Source organism: Tuber melanosporum, assembly GCF_000151645.1.
Source record: "Tuber melanosporum whole genome shotgun sequence assembly, scaffold_4, strain Mel28".
NCBI lineage: Eukaryota > Fungi > Ascomycota > Pezizomycetes > Pezizales > Tuberaceae > Tuber > Tuber melanosporum.
In genome coordinates, this window is record NW_003299084.1 from 5802 (window position 1) to 26566 (window position 20765).

The following is a 20765-nucleotide window of genomic DNA, read 5'->3' on the forward strand; positions in this document are numbered from 1 at the left end:
TACTGACTCTCCGAACGAAAGTCACCAGGGGGGGTTTTCTGCCTTTTTTCTTTTCCTCTTCCTTAGCGTTTACTAGCTCGAAAGCCTCAACCAGCTCTCGGGGTTTTGTCTGCCCCTCCTCTCCCCAACTCCAGAACACTTGATTCCGGGCTCGATTCTGTGCGGAAGCGGGCAAATTGGTATGATAATATGATAGAAATATCTGGGGGTGTCAATGTTTGCGGGGGGGGGGGTAGTTAAACCCTCCGAACGCCTACCGCGGTTTCCGAGCTAGTGAAAAACACTAAAACAAAAGGGATCAAGGTTGAAACAACAGTACTCGTACTGAGAAACACAATAATACCTCATTCTCATGGAAGCAAGAGAGGGAAAGAAAACACCTGGGCAAATTTACCATTAGCCGATCCCGAAAAGTCCCCATGAGATCTCACTTGACCCCAGAATCGCCCTCGAATGTCCCCAGAAAAGGGCGGTTGAGAAATACTCACCGCACCCCCGAGCAACCCTAGCTAAACGCGAACAGGCCAGCTAGCCAGCCAGCGGGCTAAAGCTTGTTTGTATTCGACCGTTACGGTAACGGGCAACTCATCACATCACACAGATGCGGGGACGGCCCATGTTCCAGCAGAAGCAGCAGCAAGCGGGTTTTCGTCAACCGGCGAGCATTCCTTCCTTCATTCCTTCATTCCTCCCTTCCAGCGGACGCGTGGGAAATAAAACCGTTAGACTACTGCGTTCTCCCTTACCATACGGTACACCTAAGGATTACAAACCCTTAGCAAAGCACCCAGGGGAAAGACCATCCGGCCAACCACAATTCATCCTAACGTTGGTGCGGTACTGTACGGTGGCCCGTATATCGGACGGTATATACCCCGTACCTTAAGATTAAGCTCGTTGATAAAAGGGGTGGTGGTTGTGGTTGTGGTTGCGGTGGTGGTGGTGGTGGTGGAAGAGGAGGAGGTAATTTTCCCGTATAGTATTGAGTGAGTGGCACTTTGGATGGAATCGTACCGTACTGCAGAGTACGGTAGGGTACGGTTCAACGTTCCCTTCGATACAGTACCATCCAACGGGGACGTTTTGAAATGGTGCACTCCTTCGCCGGGACCGAAAAAGAAATACTCAAATTTGCCAACGCCCGATTTGTGATCATATATCACAGTAATTGGCGGGTTCCAGATCATGACAGCCTCGGTATGATACTCGCCCCACATACTGTCGTTATGTGTGCTCGGTTGCTTACCACACATCCAGTCAGTGTTTCGGATGAAAGGTAGAAAGTGAAATGTAATGATGCAGTACCGTAGGGTCCGATGTCGTTCCCTTTCGCCTCTGGTCGGGTTTCACGGATGAGAAATAGGCGGGGCTCTACTCATCCTCGCATTCCAGAAGATGGAGGAGAGAGACATGCACTGAACCCTGAATTTCTTCTGGGCGAAAAAGAAAAAAAGAAAAAGGAAAAGGAAAAGTATTGGAGGGGATGGAACCGGAAGTACGAGTACTGTATGATATTGTCTCTATCGCACTTGTCGGTCTGATAATCTACTGCACCCAGGTACTGTAACTAAATAGAGAAGGTTCAACTCGACCCTGGCAGGTGCAAGAAAACAGCACGGCACTTTAGTCCATTCCCCAATAATTATTACTACTGTATTATCACAATTCTTGTTTTGTTTCCCCCTCGTACCGTTACAGTGCTCGAGTAGGGTAATGTGTGGAAGAAATGGTGGGTTAGTGCACGGCCAGAGAGCTAAGGGTGACATGCAGCAGCAATACGCTTCCACGTCGTGGAAGTGTATACCTGAGTATGATATGATACTCGAGTATGATACTTGTAACTCGTAGACTACCTACCGTAAGGTACTCGAGTTTAAGAACGGGCACCGAAAACCTTAACCGGGGGGGGGGGCGAACAATTGGTACCGTAGAGTAAGATAGATCAGATCATATCTATTCTTTCTTTTCTTTTCTTTTTCTCTTTCCTTTTCACCAACTAAAAAAAAAAAAAAAACGACTCCTCTCGTTTTCGCGATCGTGATCACGCATCATCACTCGGCGCCACAAACGTCATCGGGTCCGACGCCTTGAGCGAGCGAATGGGCTGCTTCGATTCGATTCCTCCGCTTCGAATGGGGCGTCTGGTACGAGTACAACAGTATGAGTGTGCGCGTTGTGTGCTTGTGCGTCCCCCCCCTGAGCTATTTATGATCAAAACGTAAGACTGTCCCGAAGGGGGGAAATTTACAGATCCTGGACCTTGTGGGGTTTTTCCCTTCCCTTTCTCCTCTTTTCTCTTCTTTTTTCTAACAAATCGTGGAAAATCGATTTTCCGGTCATCCCTTTTTCCCAAGAAGGGGAATTTTTTTTTTTTTTTTTTTTTTTGGAAACCGAAGCCTATTGTTGCGGTTGCCCCGTGCAGTTTTAAACCCTTTTTTTTTTTTTTTTTTTTTTTTCAAGGAACAGGAACACAAAAAAACCAAAAAAGGGTTTAAGCTTGTGGTGGTTGGTGGTGGGGGTGGAAAAGAAAAAATTGGCGAAATGATTTTTTTGTATAGAAAAAGAAAAGAAAGGGGAAAGGAAAAAAAGAAAAGAGAAAGAGAAAACGGGCAAGCGCCAATCATACATTTTTCCCTGAGACATGAAAAAATGAAAAAATGAAAAAAAGTGCCTTAATAGTACAAGTTATGAGATGAACCATGCTCTTGGCCGGTTTGCCACCAGCCTTGCCCAACCGTTTTGCCACATTACTGCGAATCTACTCTACTCGTACTAGTACAAGTACGAGTACTTGTAATGAATTATACCTCCCGTGTTCAGGTGGGGTGGAGCGTGAGCCCCAAAGAGCCTTTGTGTTACCACCATCTAGATCCGTCCCTAACTCGAGCGAGATTTCTGGAATGAGGGGGAGAAGGGGGGAGAAATCGCAAGTGTGCTCGTGCACCGTCCCTTTGGGGTTGGCAACCAAAAAGTGTGGAGGATTAGTTAGTTAGTACTTGTACGGTAGTTAGTAGTGGGGGGGGAGAAATGAAAAGCAAAAAAAGTACCCTACTCGTTGAACACCACAACGAATTTGAAAGGTACTTGTAGCATAAAGGAACGACTGAATCTGATATCTTAATCATGGCTCTCACGATATGGCGCATCCTACATCCTCCAAACAATGACGGGCAGGGTGTGCTTGTGTGTGTGTGAAAAGGAACCGGCTCAAATTTAAGGTGAGCTACGGTAACTACACGCACGCACTGTTACGGGTATTAGAATCATTACAGTAGTTGTGCAGCAAGTACCCCGAATTTTGCAAAGTGCTTTAAAAATTATAGCGCAGTCTTAGTGCGGTTGTAGTGTTTGGGTAAACTACGGTAATTCTGGTCTGCTCCCCCGGCCGAGTTGAAGTCGGCCGCCCTCATATGCGAGTACATTTGTACTAGTACTTGTACTCGAGTATAGTACTCTAGTCATCGCCTGACCAATAACGAGCCCCCATGCAAGGCAACACAATTGACAATCACCTGCTTGTACGATGAAGGAAGAAGTGTTCTGATACCGTGGCCTCGTAGCAGACCAACGCATATGGCACCAATATAACCTGGAATCGAGCAATTGAAATTACTGTTTCCATTATGAAGTATATCACCCATTGAAGCCCCCCTCATGAAAGTGCTTGGCACCTTTTTATAAATCACAGCATGAGGAAGAGCTTCAAAAGTCCTCACAAGTGCCTGTTTGGCCCCGTGTGCCACAACCCATTTTTCTGCGATGGACTACCTGTATATTTTAATATTATAGTGAGTATCGCATCACTCAGCTTGGCGCCGGAGATATCAATTTATCGGCCCAGCGATCACTGAGATATGAGGGTGTCCGGCTTCAACACGGCCGCGCGAGCACCGATACCGTAGTGGTAGAGAGAGAGATATATATATAGAGAGGAAATATTACTGCGGAGTAAACTTTGGAAATAAAATATATACCCGTCACCCCGCTTTCCCCATTACCAACCTGCCGTCGCGGTAGTGAGAAAAAAACGATTCGGACCATCCGTCGGTCAACCCCTCCAACCGCCTCCCCACCCCCCCCCCCCCCAAAAAAAAAAAAAACACAATCCAGCAAGAATCTCCAGCCCTGTAAATGGCTCACTTTGATCCTATTGGGGCTAGTCCCTCTATCTGAAAACTCTTACAAGTAAACTGGAACCCAATCTGTGGGTGTCGATTCCCCCATTTTTCAATGTCAAAACTACCCCACGCCAAGAGGGGGTCGAGCGTTGTGTGGCAGTAGCATGGCGTGGTGAGCGTAGCGTGGTAGGAGGCTCGAGAGCTTGGGAAGGAGAGTGGTGGGGGGGAGGAGAGAGCAACACAACCGATGGGGGGTTGAAGCGAACGAGGGAAGTATGATAAAAAAAGCTAGACGGTCAGAAGGAAAGAGGAAAGGGAGAAGGAAAAAACAAAACAAAAAAAGAACATCTGTCGGGGGAGAAACCCGAAGGGGATTCTCCAAGCCGAACCTGAGCCTTTTTGCCCTTTCTCTCCTCATTATTATTATCAATGGTTGTTGAGGTGAGGTGTGTTAATTTTTTGGTGGTAATACTGCGCCCATGTTTTTAACCTTTGGTGTGGGAGAGAGATATGGCGCTACCGGTACTACTCCCATGGAGTGTGGTCTAATTTAAGGCGATTAATACTGGTCCATCGTGGAAGCATAATGGCAATGATATGATACAAGAAAGCTACTGCCCAAAGCCGAACGGTTAGGCAAGGCACAACAAGTACGGTATTACAGATAAGCCATTAAGCAAAGCCCATATTCTTCCTCCACTGGAGTAAAAGATCTTCAACGGTTGCACAGTATTGTTGTCACCATCACCACCATCACATTTGTCTCGGGAGCAAATATCTTCAACAACATCCGAACCATGCTAAAGCGATAGTTCATCGGAACGTGAAAGATGTGTGCTCGGAGGACGGAACAGCGACTAGAGCCCAAGGCAAGACAATGGCGGAATAATAGATCATGACTTTCATCGCTCTCTTCCCATACCGTATTCCTGGAGGGAGGTGGTATCATTATTTCTCCTCTGATCCTGCCCCCTACCGCGGGGGTACGGAGGGAGCACTTGCGCTTCCTACCCCAAAAGGGACCCGGATCCAACGGCTCAGGTTGGTTTCGGATTTCTCCCTTTCTAGAAGAAAACGGTCATCGTGAAACAAGAACGCCTAGCGTACGTACTACCGCACGTTAGTTGTGCATGTTCGGAGCGTAGAAAGCCCTCACACCTATAAACCTATAAATACCGGGGAAGTGGCTGTATTATTATTATTTTGGGGCTTTTCACTTTCTTCACGGAGGGCGGGCGAGTGAATGGGTGAATGAATGGGTGAATGAGTGAATGGATGAGTGTGAATGAGTGTGTGAGTGTGTGGTGGTTGTCGTGGTGTGCGAGGGATGTATGATATTAATTTACGTGTTGTTGCCATTTCCTGCCTTTCCCTATTTATTCCTATTGAGGCTGGGAGAGAGGGTTTGATACGGTAGTTAGGAAACGAGCAAGGAATAAGCATTAGGGTTCGAAAAAGAAGCGGAAGGGTTGGAGCCGTCGAGTAAATAGTGATGGTGATAATTACTGCAATAATGAAAACCGGAGGAAGAACAGAGATTGGCGCTCAATCCTTCACATTCGCTCCAGGGCACGACGGACGGTTGTGGAGAAAGGTGCAGAAACAGACCCTGCCCTGACCATGACCCTACCCCGGCCCTGGCTCATTAGGGATGGTTCCCAGGGTATCATCAGCTCAAAAGCGTACACTACGCTAGAGTCAGGGCCAGCTCTTGCCTGATGCCAAAGTGTAGATGTGAGAAGAGACAGGATCCCGATACGGGTAACTGCATAAACGCAAAATATGATAAACACAATTTGCACCGCATTGTAGAAAATAGAGTGTTGGAAGATCGCAGAATGGGTATCATAGCCTAGAGTTGGTGGTACGGTACCATGCACATAGACAGCTCTACCCTATCATATTCGAATGGGGCTTCCGTATGATGTACTGCAGCAGGAGCACGTACGAACTCGCACAGCACCGCAAGAACTGCTGTGGAGAGTGTATAAAAGTAGTAACGTCGTAAGTTAGGCCCTTCTATCACAGCCTTCGCAGAACACGACTCCCCCATCAATACGGTAAAATTTTGGGGAGGGCCCTGAACCTGGTAGGCAGCCCATGAATTTGTAGGGAAGAAGACGTATGAACGGTACTACCGTCCCTTGCGAGAGAGTGTATGAGCGTGTAAGGAAATGGGAAGCAAGAGAGAGGGGAGTAGGCATCATTGATGCTGCATGGGTCAAGGAGGTCGGGTTGCGGCTAAAGGAGAAACCGTTTTCTTTTCTTTTCTTTTTCTTTGCTTTCTTTCTTTTTTCCCTCCCTCCTTTCCTCTTTTTCTCTCTGGTCCAACTCGTAGCATATTTGTTATCACCTTGGGTGAGAGTACCGGGTCTTGCCGTTTAACAGTTAATCCTTGCTGCTAATCCATCAGGCTTTATTATTCTACTTTTTTATTTATTTTTTTCTTCTTTGTCCCCCTCCTGGTATGATTTGTAGTTTCTTTTTTTTCCTCCTCGCCTTTCTCATGTTATTTTCCCTTTTCCGTAATTACTTTTTTTTTTTTTTTTTTGCTTTCCTCCCCTCTCGATATCTATTATCCCTGGTGGGATGGTTGAGAAGGGGTGATTCTTTCCCATACAGATTTCTGACAGGCTGTGGCTGCTGCTGTTCCATTGCTACAAGTTCGAGGTGTTTACGAAGCACAGGGACGTGTGCTCGATGCAGCGGCAATGTGAGCCGGTTCGGGGTGGGTCAGGAAGGCCGAGTTTCCGCGAGCAAAACGGGATGGGAGAGGGCTTGCTGTAACCCCCGGGGCGGGGATGTATGTGAGTTCGCTAAAGAACCAGGATGCTAGTTTCTCCGGTTGGCCATTACATGGGTTGCGGCATAGAAGGATGGAGGAATATTCAGAGAAGGAGGACCAAAGCACCCCCAGTGACCACTACACCTGCGCCTACCCTACTCTACCAGTATCATCACACATTCGGACCCCCCCCCCTTCCTTCGCCCGTTGCCTTCCTCCTCCCTACACACCCTCCTCCCAAAGCTAACCTTTCCAATTTTGGAGCTTTACCATGAATGCCGGCACCACCTAAACACTCTCCTACAGTGAAAAGCTTTATAGACACCACTTGTCTCCCCGCATGCCTTCCGCCTTCACATTTTCATCTTCAAGCGATCCGCCCTTATCCTCTACGTCAAGCTCCGCTTGAACCGTAATCCCATTCAACCCCTCCCGCCTTCCCCACATTCCACGGGAACTGCAACGCGTTTACCAAGAGAACAAGAGAACAAGCGCTTTCGTCCTCATTCAATTGCTTCGTTTTTCATTTCCTCGTTCACAGAGATCAACGATATTCCACTAGAGCCAAACCTTTTTTTTTTTTCATACTATCCTTCTTGTCAACAATCTTTCCCCCGCGATCGCCACTTCAAATCGATAATTAACTCATCAACCACCCACCATACCATCTAAGAGAATGGCAGACAGTCCTCAACCTGGCGGGATCAAGAGGAGCTTTGATGATTCTGGCAGCTCTGGAGCCGATTGGCCCTCTCGCAAGAGTGGTAGACCATCTTCCGGTTCTCCCGGTCGTTATGTTCTGCCTTCGATTCTGGATGGAAGTGGGCGGGTCCCAACGATATCTCGAAAGGTCAGGGCTTGCGCCGCCTGCAAGAAACAGAAAATTCGCTGCGATTTCGAGGAGGGAGAATCAACTTGTGTGAGATGCAAGAAAATGAAATTGGAATGTGTCGTCAATAGGAGTCTGCAGACTATCCTGGATGAAGATGTAGAGTACGTCATCCATCATCACCACCCATCGTCGGGCAAGGAAAAGAGAGGTACAAAAGAGAGGTGGAAGAGGAGGAACGATGGAATAAAGGAAAAGAGGAGGGAGAGAGATCATGAGGGGAGCCATTATGTTACTTGGAGAATAATGAAGCTGATTGTGAGTTGATAATAGGTGGAAGCGCCTGATGCGCGATGATACTACGCAACTCCAACGTGCCGTTGAAGACCTGCTACAGATCAATGGCATGCGCCCTTTGACGGCGTATTCATACACCATGGATTCTCCAGTTTCATCCGACGCCTCAACCACCGAGAGGGGGCGATATCCAACCTCTGAGAGGTACAACGACGGCAGATATGATCGGGGCATATCTGCCGCAGCATCGCACGTAAGATATCCAGATCGTTATTTGGAAAAAGTCAAGGTGGAGGAGAATGACGGACACTCTCTGGTTTCAAATCCCATGGGGTCGCTGTACGAGGTGACGAATCTTCAAGGTCCTAGAAGTAGCCTCCGCATTGGGCAACAGCACCCTTCCGAGTCGGACGGCGACTTTGTTTCCTCTGGGCTCATTACACAGGCTGAGGCGGAGGCACTATTCACAATGTATGGCTCCCACTTTCAATAGTCCAATTTAACTTGGGAGTTTCTCCCGTCAGAATTCAATTCCAAACCTCTGCAAATGTAGCAAATATTTTGCCATGTAACCTGTATGTGAGAAGAAATGTTTCGACTCTTTCATACTACCTCAAGCATGAAATTAAATAAAGAGGGGGGTGAGAAGGGGGGGGGGGAGACAGAGAGCAAGAGAAATATCTTTAGGCCCTTATGGCCTAGGATACTCGGCTCTATAGTTTCGTTATCTTTTTCATTATTTTTCTTTGTTCTAGAGAATATTTAACGCCAGGGTTTTCTCATCAAAGCTAATTCCATTGCAGATTTAGGGATTCTCTCAACCACTATCTCTTTGATATCGCTCTGACGCATAACACTTTGGAGGCTGCTCGGGCTTCTTCATGCTTGTTAACCGCTGCGATATTTACCGTATCGTCACTGCATCTTCCCCAACACCACCATCTCTTTCCAAAACTCTGTCGGGAATTCCTCCGCCTTGTTTCTTCATCCATGTTCGACCGTTATCATCAGATGGATGACATCCGCGCACTCTGCATCGGAGCCTTCTGGCTTACGGAGCTTTCGTGGAAGCTGTCGGGTCATGCTGTTCGGATCGCAACCGAGATGGGAATCCACCAATCTTTTCGAAAGGCCCTCGCAGGGTCACCCGAACACTTCGAACGGGCTCGGCTTTGGTATCTGTTGTATGTTTGTGACCACCATTTTTCAATCGCGTATGGACGCCCCCCGGTAATCCATGATCACGAGCCCATGCGCAAGTACGAGTTGTATCTGCAGTCAAGTCTTGCTATCGAGGGCGACAACAGAGTCATCAGTCAGGTCTCATTATTTGTCGTCATGACTCGGATTTATAATTGTTTCGAGGGCGAGGCCGAGGGTGAGATTTCAGACGAGAGTTTATCGCAGTTGGCGGGATTCAACGAGCAGTTGGATAACTGGCGTAACACATGGCGTACCCGACTTCGTAGGTTTTCTGACCTCCGTATGCATAATCCCCCTCCCCCCGCCCCACAGTGTGATATTTCCTGCTGGCAGGGAGGTGGGATTTATGTTGTCCATCGTGCTAATCAATATCTGATAGAAACGAACGCTTTTGTGGGCGACTACCCAGCAAAGGGCGTTGACCTCCATTACCACTTTGCCAAACTCCAGCTCAATTCGTTATCATTACGTGGGGCCTCGACTGCTACCATCAATAACCTGAGCCCCCTGAGGAAGGAGTATGCGAATATCGCTATAAACTCGGCGGCGTCCGTGCTTGCTGTGGTCTTAGAAGAGTCATCAATCCGAGATTCGCTGATTGGCGTCCCATTATACATCGATACAATGATCGCATTCGCAGCAGTCTTTCTGCTCAAGGTCACTGCGCGATGGAAAGGCGTTGGATTTTCCTCCCTCGCGCCAGCGCAGGTATGGACACAGGTCGGTATGGTGATCGAGCTATTGAAAGAGAAACAAGCCGGGGAACAACACATCATCCACCAGGTATCTGTAGGGCTTGAAAAGATGCTGAATAAGTGCGTCGAATTTTCCGGTTCCAGCAGCCCCTTCGACGATTCCCGATTCTGGGGTAACACCCTTCAATCCAACCACAACAGCCATTCCCCCGCACAAATCCTTACGCCCAGAAGCCTCCCGCCGTACCATGAAGTCCCCGTGTACATGCAAGAAGGATACCCCCAGCAGCAGCAACACCAACATCAACAGCCGCAGCAACAACAGCAACAACCACCTCCACAAGTCCCAGTCGATAGTTCCGGTCAACCGCTATACCCACAAGTACCAATATACGACGTTAGCAGCGCCGGCCCCAACGAGCAGCAGTACTTCCCAATCCACATGGGAACGTATGACTTCCTATCTCCGCAACTACCGTACTAGAGCGCTAGAGCACTAGATGACTTCCCTTGCTGCGTTTTCTGGTTTATGTATAGATTGGCGTCCTCTGCTTTTTTGTCTTGTACTTGTACTTCCTATCGTCTACTCGGCGTCTATTGCATGTAATCTGTATTAGAATTTTTTTGTATGGTTATCTTTCTATGCCTTCGTGTTAGTATGTTTCCCTTATTGCGGTCATATGTTGGTAGGGTGGTGGGCGAAGAGGGGGGTCGGGGGGGTTCGGCAGCGGCGACTGGCAGGCGGGATTGTTTTTCGGGGAGTTGTGGAGCATGTTGTGTTATGTCGTTTTTGCCCATTTATGATTCCAGCAGTTCTATGTCTAAACGGGAGGTGGAGGGCTTATCTCTTATGTATTGCTCTTTTATTTTATTTTCCCTTAACCACACATACCCATACCATCCTAGACAGGTTCAAAGGCGGGCAAGCCACCGACAGGAGGCAGCATGGCAGTTTTTTTTTTTCGAAAAAAAAACCCCCGTCTTGCCTTTTCCTATTCCTTTTCTTTCTTCCCTCCCTCGCTCTTCCTCTCAGGCTCCTTTTCTCCCTTTCGTACTTCCCTTTCATCTTTTACCAAGCCCAATGTTGTACGTACATACGTATTGCAGCGCCAGAGCGCAAAGAAAACCGGGGGCTCCGGCGGGGTTCCCGGATAAACCTCTTGTTAGAGCGTACGTCCTCGCACACGAGGAAGGCCGATGTTGCGGGCGATATATGCTGTGCCATGCCGTGGTACGGCACTGTATGTGCGGGTATCAGTCCGGTCCGGGACATATCCTGGGTTTGTGGGAGTATCTGTAGCTCTGGTGCTAATTTTGGTACGGTAATTGAGCCAGGACTTGTTCGTTTGGGTAGTTTAAATGACATTGATTTGCAACTTTTTATTTTCCTCGTGTGATTCGCTTTTCGAGTTGGCTACCGCCATTTTGTTTATTGACTCGATCTCCCTGGTTGATAGGTACTCCCTCCTCCACCTTCTCCTTGCTCCTCACTCCCGATTGCAGGTTGTAACATTTGAAGAGAGAAAAAGAGAAATGGGATCCTCACGAAGGAGAAACTATCCACGGCAGGTAAAATAAATAGAAAAGTGTCAGGCGGAATGGTAGCGGCTGGCTGGAGATTTATTGCGAAATTTTAGCAGGTGAGGGGTTTGTGGATTTTCCGAGTCGGCTAAAGTGTTCGGGTCTCGGGAGGACTAGCAAGCGATATAGTGGGCCTAGGGTAAGGTCCCGGCGGTCCATCAATCGGCTTCTATCGTGGCCAGTATGGTAGTGCGATCTCTGCTTTGTTATGCCACCCAGGATATCATTTCATTTCGAACCTCGCTTCTGGTTGGCGGGGGGGAAGGGGATAGAATCGTGGATAGATGGTGCACAGTGCCGGTATCGTAATCTGTTGGCCCGTTTTTTTTCCTTTTGCTTTATTTTTTTCTTTTGTGCTATGTCAATATTTGTTCCATCCTCGCTTCCTTTATAATACCAACGGACCCATTTTGCTGTTCTTCTGTCGTGTCCATGATGCCAGTCCAGCCTCGGTCTGAAGTCCTGACCTCATTCGCGGGGAGCCGAGACTCCCCGAACCCCCCCCCCCTAAAAACAAAAACGGGAAAAATTAGGAGAGAGTGCGCGAGCACTGCAGCATCATACATACAATATCTGATCGCAAAGTGGGTCTCTCATCATAGATATCATAAGGACTCCCACCGCATCTATTATTTCTGAACCACCCACCTGGCATGCTTGGGGGAAAAGCTCACGCAACTCCCCAGCATAGTAATCTTCAGGTCAGCGCTCCAGATATCTTTCAAACCTTCCCAACAAGAACCGATCAGCGGAGCACAGTCACCGTACAGTATGGTAAAGACTTACGCTATACGTGCCGGGGAGATGCCCGACTGACTGTTGCGAGCGGAAGTTGTGGAGTGGGGGGGCGGGGGGGCGGAACAGTGGTGGTAATGGTATGTCATAGTTTGTTGAGTTAAAACGCCATACGGCTTTTTGCTTAAAGCCCGTGCAAAGCTAGTATTATGGTGGTCATGGGGCGTCACTCGGGCTCGTCTGCGGGGGAAGGTGGTGCTTGGAGCGGCTGGGACGCTCGCTACGCAGCGTGGTTGGTTCATCGTCGGTTCGGATAAGTATTTTTCCGGGCCGATCTAGGATTGCTGGCCCCACCGGTTCGCAGAGTTGTCCGTGTGTCTCGGGTTTGGGGGGCGGGGGGTGAGGGATGTTGTGTGGGATGGACGACTAGCCGCACCTCTTACAGTAGGGGACGGTGATGCACACGGGCTAGTGAGCGCAAAGTACCGGTATGAATATCCATGGTCCTCAAGGTGGGGTCTTCCGTTGGGGGTGGAACTCCGAGGGAGGGTGGACTCGAGTGCTCGAGTACTGTACTAGTAAACTGCTGGTACGCTGGTCATCCCTACGGCCCCAACCAATATCTGGCCCGCTCACTCACTTAGGATACCACGTTCTCCCGAAAGTCAATGCGGTCAGCACCGCTTATTGCCACACTTGCGAGGGTAATTAGGACAGCAACACGGAGCGGAGGTCGCCTAACACGCACTCTCCTTAGTTCATTACTTGCCCTGAACTTTATTTATATTGGCCTGGCCGGCCACATTTCGATCATAATTTCCTACGAAAGGTTTCCTGCCACACCGGTTTCGGGGCAGAACCATACTGCAATTTCGACTTTCAGAGGAGTGTTCGGCCATCGGAAAACAGTTATAGTGTACATGCATGTGTTAATAAGGTTCAGGAACGTTGACGATTAGGTTTGTGGATTTTTTTTTGACTCTTTTTACTTTAATTTATTTTTTTGTTTCGCCAGATCCAATTCTATGTTTCTTTCAACAATCGGCTAACGGAAGAGACAGAATTGGGGTCAGATTTACAGTTCTCGCGTCGCCCAGAGGTTCGGTGTGTCGTTTGGGATAACATCGCCGAGATTTCTTTCCCTGTTCCACTTTCAGCGGTGGAGGCCCGTTGAATAATAAAACCCTTTGCCTCGGTTATAGAGGGCATGAGGTTGACCGTCGGGAACGGCGAGCGACTATTCATTCATATATAAACACTCCTTCTTCGGGAATTCGGATATTATTTGGGTACCCACTACTCTGGCTAACGCGATATACGGTTGTGGGGGATGGTACGGGTTACGGTTTTCATTCTGCGGTTTTACGCCACTGCCACAGGCATCCCGCAAGCGGTAAATGTTCTATTTCCACCAAGACCGAGGGCCCGGTGGAGCAAATGGCCGTATACAACCAATTTAGGAGAGGGAAGACCTTATCCCGGCCTTGCATTGGTAGTGCGGAACTTATCTTTCTTTCTGATTTAGGGAAGAGGGAGGGTTAGGTTATGATAGAGGGGTATTTGGCGGCGACAGGGGGTTTCTCGGGTCTATTTTTCCGCTCCAGTACCAGCATATTGGTGTCTCAGATCCGTGTGTGGGGTGGACAAAGTATCGGTATATCAAGTTACTTGTACCGCTTCTCACTCTAGTACTCCCGGCAAGGATTGAGTGTGGGTGCTGGTGGCTTGATGCTGCGGTGGAGTGCGGCAGATGGAAGATCCTCATCGGATCGGGATTGTTCGAAGAGGTTGAATCAAGCTCTGGTGGGTAAAGGAGGGGAGGGGGGGGGTGGGTCCACACGGGGGATCCAATGGAATAAGGCGGCTAGGGTTAGGATGCCAACCATGCATTACCCAGTCGACACTAGGGTGATCATTTGCCCAGCCTTGGCAGAATCCGGTGGAATGGGGTGTGTTATGCTTTGGGCTGTCGTCGTTGGTGGGCGGGGGTCGGATTTGGGGTGGAAATCGGGAAAGCGAGGATCGGTGGTGGCACATTCAGGTTCAACGGGCTGTTCGGGTGGTACAGGTGCTTATTGTTATCAGTGGATTGCAGTCCTACCATAGCACGTTAGGACTGCGCGCGCGGGGGGTTCTCGAAGAGAAATTTTGGCCAAGACAGACTGGTTGGGCCTTGGAGCAACATTCCCAAGTCAGCAGTTACACGGATAAGCGCCTCCCCACAGTCGGGTGACCATAAATATGGTGAGGTGGAGGCTATTCCTGATTAATACACTGGATCGATATTTGGGGTTAATATGGATGTTACCAATGGATGAATTGAGTTTTCTTGACTGCAGCCCTTGAGAGGCTCGCGACCGGAGCATGGGCAGACATCCGGGCTACGATTTCCTAGCCCTAAATCGAACAAACTTTGCCCGATAGGTTTCCTCCAAACTTAAATAATTCTGGATTAAGTGCCGCGGGGACCTAAAGCGGATCCCAATCCTATCGGGCATTAAGATATCAGATTCCAGTAACCTTGTGGTACTGCCTCATGCCGAAATGGCGAAACGTGCCCTACAAGATATGATTTTTCCTTTAGGATCACTCACGTTTAGGGAATCTATGTTTTTCGCTAATATGCGCGCCTCCGAATGGCTCCATACGAGCACGTCTGCTCTGGATAGAGGTATTCCGTGGCAGATCATTTTTTTCAGCTTTGTGATTGTGTTAAGATGGGGATCGGATGTCGCCCGCTAACCGTACAAGCACCCAATGGTTGGCGAGGTGTACCACCGCAGATATTTACTCTGCGACTTGACCGGCGGACGGACTACTCCGTCTAATATTCCAGGGAGGGTTGCGATAGAATAGGGTTCCCGAAACCACCTATACACCCCCCAACAAAAGCGTAGAACCCCCCTACATACCAGTTCCAGCTCACAAAATAGCAGCCTCCGAAGCAAAAAAGTGCCAGCGCACCAACCAGCGGGAAAAATATTTCTTCCACGGTCCACTTTTATAATATGCCCAACCGGCGTGGCGGTTAACCCGACAACCGAATTACCCCCGCCGGGTTTACAATTCACGGCTACCCACCGGGTTACTGAGGTGACTAGTTTGGGCAACACATTCATTATATATCACTCGCTAGGACTTCGGGGTTGAAAGTAGACATGAACCTGAAATTCCACGCCCCTCGCCTCACCCCCCCCCCGACAGCCAAATGTGCTCAGAGGGTCATACACACCTGCGTTGGCTCCCTACCCCCAAAGTCCCCATTATGATGGTTTGGTTTTGGTGCACATCGATGAGCGGGCGATCAGTTCAAAAAACAAGCTTATACCCCATATGGACGAGAGAGAGAGAACTCCAGAAGTGCTCAGCACCTGGGATCCCCGCATGACCACTTTCTGTGGTATTAGCCGAACGATGTAGTGGCTGTTTGGAGCTTGGTAGACGGGATGCAAAGTTTTGCATTTTTCTGTGGCAGGACAGGGCTGTCCATTCTGGCCGGGCCTTGGTTTTGTGTATGTAGGAGTTGTGGCGATTACCGCTGGGGAATGTAGAAATGGAATTTTTGTTGGAAGGGATATATTATCTCGAGTATGATAGATAATCGCTTTCGTAAGGGACATACGTTAGGCTAGCGCTTCCCTTCTTGTTGCTCCCCGGTGCTCAAGACCAATTCCCATTCTTCTATCCCCTTGCAAAACACACTCTTTCCAATGCGGGGAGAAACAGACCATAGGTCTCCTCAGTGCCCCAGAACAATCCCCTTATCGTACTCGCGCCTAGTTTTTGTTGGTTTGTTAGCGAAGCCTTTTACAATCATTCCCCTCAAACTTAGCGTAATGGAGTTAAGTGTATATTTATTCTGAGATTATTTCGGAACCCCCCCCCCCGAGATCTCGTGCTGAAGAAGAAGAGGCATGTGGCTTATCTGGTAAAATTGGAGTGTATTTGGATTCCTCTGGATTGTCGGTGCTATTGCACTTTTTGAGCTCTTTGTCAGATGGGATAGGGGGGCTTTGCTATTATTAGTTATCGCCGGTGGTGTTGTCGTGCCCGAGTTGTATTATAACTTTATCGTTGGACACTAGTTGGTATGGTACAGTACAGCGCCTGTCGGGAACCTGATCCACGGAGGTGTGCACCGTAATGCCATTAACTTAAATTATTTCTTTCAAATGATGGATTAAAGCTTTTCCTAGGTCACGTGTTTTTGGATATTCCCGGGTCCACGTTAGGTTGGATTAGACCAGGTCGAGTTAGTTTAAGCCGTCAGTTGGAAATTGTATCAATATTTAGGAAATTAGCGCCGCAGAAAGTTATCTCTTGGCGGCGAGGAAATGTAAATGATCCGGGGGGTCTTCCTGCATCAATATTGTTGTGCCATCTGGGAATGATCCCGGCCGTGGGCATTATACTGACAAAATAATGATGGCGCTCCAGCTGAGACTCGGCGGGGGGGGGGGCGGAACCGTTGCGGATCTCTTCCCCCTCAGGGGCGTTAGGGAACCCGAAGGAGCCTCTTGGCTTGTCGATTGGAGTCGCGGGAGTGGAGGGTGAATCCTCTTCATTCACGGGTTCCAGCAACCACTATTTTACCGGTTGAAAGTCTCTGGATTCCCTGCGTCCCCCGGGGTTTGTTCTGGTAAGGCTGGGTAAATCTTGCCTCGTTCAGAGTAAATTTAGGCTGGGTTTGTGAATCTTAGACTAGGCGGGCCGGTGGTGAGGCTTGCAGGCACTGCCCAGCGCTGTGAAACTCAGATTCGAGGTCTCTCGGTAGTCAGTTGTCTCCCGGAATCCCTAGAGCTAGAATGCCCTTGATATATGATTGTTCCAGTAGTTATTCTCCTGTCGTATTTTAATTGAATTGAACACGTACCTTGCGAATATTAAAACGTTCTGGAAATCGAGCCCAGCTTGAAAGATCTCGTGATACTGGTCTATAGAACACTCCTATTTCATGCCCGAAATTACGGATCTTATGTTTTCGAGCTTAAAGAGTTTATTCCTGGGGCACTAGAACAGAACTGTTGCATAAAAGCTCCAGTATATTGACCGCTTAGAAAGGCGCCGCATGACACTTTTCCTAGCCCTCGGAAGTCTAGTTGAGCAAGGAGTCTATTTAGAAACAGTTCTGATCTCTAAATAGTCTCCGAGAAGCAGAGCAGGATCTGTCTCAACATTTTGCGCTTGCTTTTACCGCAAGCGATGATCTTGTCATGCATTCCCCACAACGCCATCTAACCTGTGCCTGTGACATTTCTATATTCTCACAATGTCCAAACACGCCGCCCCGGCCACGTTCCTTGCCAGACCTGCTCTGCCTGACAAGCTGGTTGGAGTTTAGAATCCGGAATCTCGCATGGTTGGCGGGTGGTGTATGGTGGGCCTAGGCGCTGAGGTGCTAGATCGTATTATCGTCGGTGACTTTCGTCCTTTGCATAGGGGTATAGTATGAATACCACCCCCGAGATTACTACCGGTAACTCACCGCTCCCTCGTCCGGGTCACCGGGAGGCTCTGGGGCTGTTAGCAAACTCCTGGAATTATTTGCAGCCCTCCCTCAGTGAGATATCCACAGGTCGGTGATCGTATTGGAGAAAAGTTTGAAGTAGCATATATTGCAGAGATAAATTTGTCAACTACCACAGCATACCATCGTCAAGCGCTACGGCCCTCCAACATCAAGACGTTCGCCTGAGAGCACCCAAATAAATGAACCTTTTGGGTGCGCGATTCCTCAACGTTGACCCCTGAGTAGGAGACAGCCTTCCTTCGAACGAACCTATCAGGATATTTCTTTCCTGCACACTCTAGCATTAGCAATGTAGCCAGGAAGGGGTTCTCGAAGCCAAGTAAGCAAGTTTCCGACCGCAACCTGAGAGATCTCTCGATCTCTCGATTCGTAGTTTCGCATCCTTTGTTCCATCGCCGCCGCGGCCAGCCGTCTTATAACACCTCAGCCATTCAAAGGATATCAAAGAATGAGATCAGAGCGAACAAAGGAAACGCCATACCCACACCTCCGGGAGAAATATTAGGTTGATGAAGACGGTTTCCCCTCCTCGTGCCCATTTCCACCCAAGCCAGGCATTTCGAGGCTCTTGGAGTGGTCCCACATATTCCTGAGGTGGTGGCGGTCCCGGGCGCGGCGGCTATATGGGCGCTCACTCGGCATCGCTTGGGGCGCAACCATTGATATATGCTTAGGACTTTGATGAATGGAAGTGCGAGAGACTGCGAAATATCTTGAGTTCGGGCAAAGACCCACTTTCTGCGCACAATGAACTCTGCCACTTATTTAGGTAGGAATTCCCCCCCCACCTTGTTTGTTTGCTTCTTCCATTTATTCCTTCTTTCCTCATCCACAATCATTACTACCACTACTATCATTACTATCACCGCATTCATTACCAGCTCCAATATGATCGCTTCCCTCACATATTGGCCATTCATCCTCCTCCTCCTCTTATTGCGGACAGCGTGCTATTCTGTAGTACTTGCCACACCTGAGGGGTAGACATACACCATGGTACTTGGGACACCTGTTCTAAGAGTTGGGTTTGTATATACCTAAAACAATCTAAAACTTGTTTATATTATACTAACATTGATTATACTATCAGACATATTCAATATCTGGTAACAGGAAATCTACCTCTAAGGTGGATGGCGTGCTATTCTATAGCACTTGCCACACCTTAGGGGTAGACCTACACTACAGTACTTGGAATACATGTTCTGAGAGTTGGGTTTGTATATACCTAAAATAATATAAAACCTGTTTACATTATACTAATATTGGTTATAGTATCAAATATATTCAATATTTGATAATAGGAAATCTACCTCTAAGGTGGACAGAATGCTATTTTATAGCACTTGCCACACCTTAGGAGTAGACCTACACTACAGTACTTGGAATACATGTTCTGAGAGTTGGGTTTGTATGTACCTAAAATAATATAAAACTTGTTTACATTATACTAATATTGGTTATAGTATCAAATATATTCAATATTTGATAATAGGAAATCTACCTCTAAGGTGGACGGTGTGCTATTTTATAGCACTTGCCACACCTTAGGGTAGACCTTCACAAGGATACTTGGAACACTGTTATCAAGTATGGATCTGTATGTACCTGATAGAATTTAAATTTTGTTTATATTATACTAACAGTTTTTATGATATCAGATATCAGTTTAGTGTCTCATAACAGGAAAGATAAGCCTATGCCAGTAGTTAGATGGCATGCTACTCTGTAGCACTGGCTATACTTTGGATCTTTGTGTGCCTGTTCTCAGATTCAGAATTGTATATACTTCTAATAAAATTTAAATATTATTTATCATTTACTAATAATATCTATATTATCAAGAAAGCAGTTTAATATCTGACAGTAAGAGGTTCTAAAATGCTACAGTTATTACGTATTATAATATCCATAGCTCTTTGAATAACTGTAGCTTACAAGTCTTGAACATTTTTTATGACATTGTTAAAGGAGTAGAAGTAGAGAGAGTTGAGAGAGTAGAATAATAAACTTGTAACAATGGAGGTAGTATTAGAAATGAGAATTTTTTTTTTTCAAAAGTATGTGCGCCTTTGAAAGAAATTAGATATTGCATACACAATATTGAATTTTCATTTGTTGCGTGCAAATGGCATATTTTTAGTAATTTTTAGTAGGAGATAAGGAATGTGGAAATGAAATATTATGGTGGATTTTTATTTTATGTATTATACAGGACTAAGTCCTGACAAATAGTATCTTCTAATCATAATCAGGAAATAAACCTCTATTACAAGATTGAGTGATTTCCGAGAAATTATAAGCTTTATTCAATTAACTACTATATAAGATATGTAGAAAAAAACCATAACACCAGCCGGGTATCCCCTGTGTTATCATGGACTTAGAGTATGTCTTCCGGGTTGGGGGGGGGGTGCACGCTCATGGCTCAGCCACCGCGCTTAACCTATTTCCACTCTCCCAAACCAAACCTGGAAGATACTTTCTATAACTACCATAATAGAAGAGCTCCGCTGTAGAGACTTCCGCATAACAAAGTATGAACCTGCACCACTCGTTCTCAGTGCGCGACGATAGGTTGCACCCCGTTACCAGATTTCCAGGATACTGAATCGCTATATCCGGAGGATAGTTAAGTCAGCGCACAAATACGTCGTATATTTCGCTAATCTTGACGGTCTACCGTACCTCCCAAACCCAATTCCCCTCCACGTAAATGCCGTACCCGCCCAGTGTGGGCGTGATGGCTGTGAGCATACTCCATAGTCGAGTGACTTGGGATGGTGCAATGGATACCTGAATGGTTAAGAGAGGTAGTTTATGCTAAAGTAGTTTATGTTAAAAAACGGTCCCAATCTGACATGAAGGGTTGAAGAGACCTCATAACTCAAGGATCATGTCAGGTCCCGAAGGGGAACGTTCGAAGCGACTTCGCAACAAACCGATCAAAGTATGATACTTAGAAGAGCTATCATACAGGGTATTTTTATTT

At 47.5% G+C, this 20765-nt stretch overlaps 4 protein-coding genes; 2 read left to right on the top strand and 2 right to left on the bottom strand.

The window, feature by feature from the left end:
* Positions 1 to 3927: 3927 nt before the first annotated feature.
* GSTUM_00007811001 (uncharacterized protein) lies at positions 3928 to 4616 on the bottom strand. XM_002839689.2 has 1 exon: positions 3928 to 4616. Exon 1 carries the CDS (start codon positions 4534 to 4536, stop codon positions 4240 to 4242), a length of 297 nt encoding a protein of 98 aa, XP_002839735.1. The 5' UTR covers positions 4537 to 4616; the 3' UTR covers positions 3928 to 4239.
* A 2484-nt stretch (positions 4617 to 7100) lies between these two features.
* On the top strand, positions 7101 to 10179 carry GSTUM_00007812001 (uncharacterized protein; the record flags this gene model as incomplete). XM_002839690.2 has 5 exons in its annotated part: positions 7101 to 7896; positions 8066 to 8500; positions 8833 to 9494; positions 9612 to 10015; positions 10129 to 10179. The coding sequence occupies exons 1-5, from the start codon at positions 7580 to 7582 to the stop codon at positions 10177 to 10179; spliced, it is 1869 nt and encodes a 622-aa protein (XP_002839736.1). The 5' UTR covers positions 7101 to 7579.
* Positions 10180 to 10540: 361 nt separating this feature from the next.
* Positions 10541 to 11480, bottom strand: GSTUM_00007813001 (uncharacterized protein). XM_052355792.1 has 1 exon: positions 10541 to 11480. The coding sequence occupies exon 1, from the start codon at positions 11291 to 11293 to the stop codon at positions 10997 to 10999; it is 297 nt and encodes a 98-aa protein (XP_052211758.1). The 5' UTR covers positions 11294 to 11480; the 3' UTR covers positions 10541 to 10996.
* A 1600-nt stretch (positions 11481 to 13080) lies between these two features.
* GSTUM_00007814001 (uncharacterized protein) lies at positions 13081 to 14444 on the top strand. XM_052355793.1 has 2 exons: positions 13081 to 13202; positions 13305 to 14444. Exon 2 carries the CDS (start codon positions 13972 to 13974, stop codon positions 14347 to 14349), a length of 378 nt encoding a protein of 125 aa, XP_052211759.1. The 5' UTR covers positions 13081 to 13202; positions 13305 to 13971; the 3' UTR covers positions 14350 to 14444.
* Positions 14445 to 20765: the final 6321 nt, after the last annotated feature.

Excerpts from the sequence above, each read along its gene's own strand:
- GSTUM_00007811001 (XM_002839689.2), bottom strand. The coding sequence starts at position 4,536 with ATGAGGAGAGAAAGGGCAAAAAGGCTCAGGTTCGGCTTGGAGAATCCC.
- GSTUM_00007813001 (XM_052355792.1), bottom strand. The coding sequence starts at position 11,293 with ATGTCATTTAAACTACCCAAACGAACAAGTCCTGGCTCAATTACCGTA.
- GSTUM_00007814001 (XM_052355793.1), top strand. The coding sequence starts at position 13,972 with ATGCTGCGGTGGAGTGCGGCAGATGGAAGATCCTCATCGGATCGGGAT.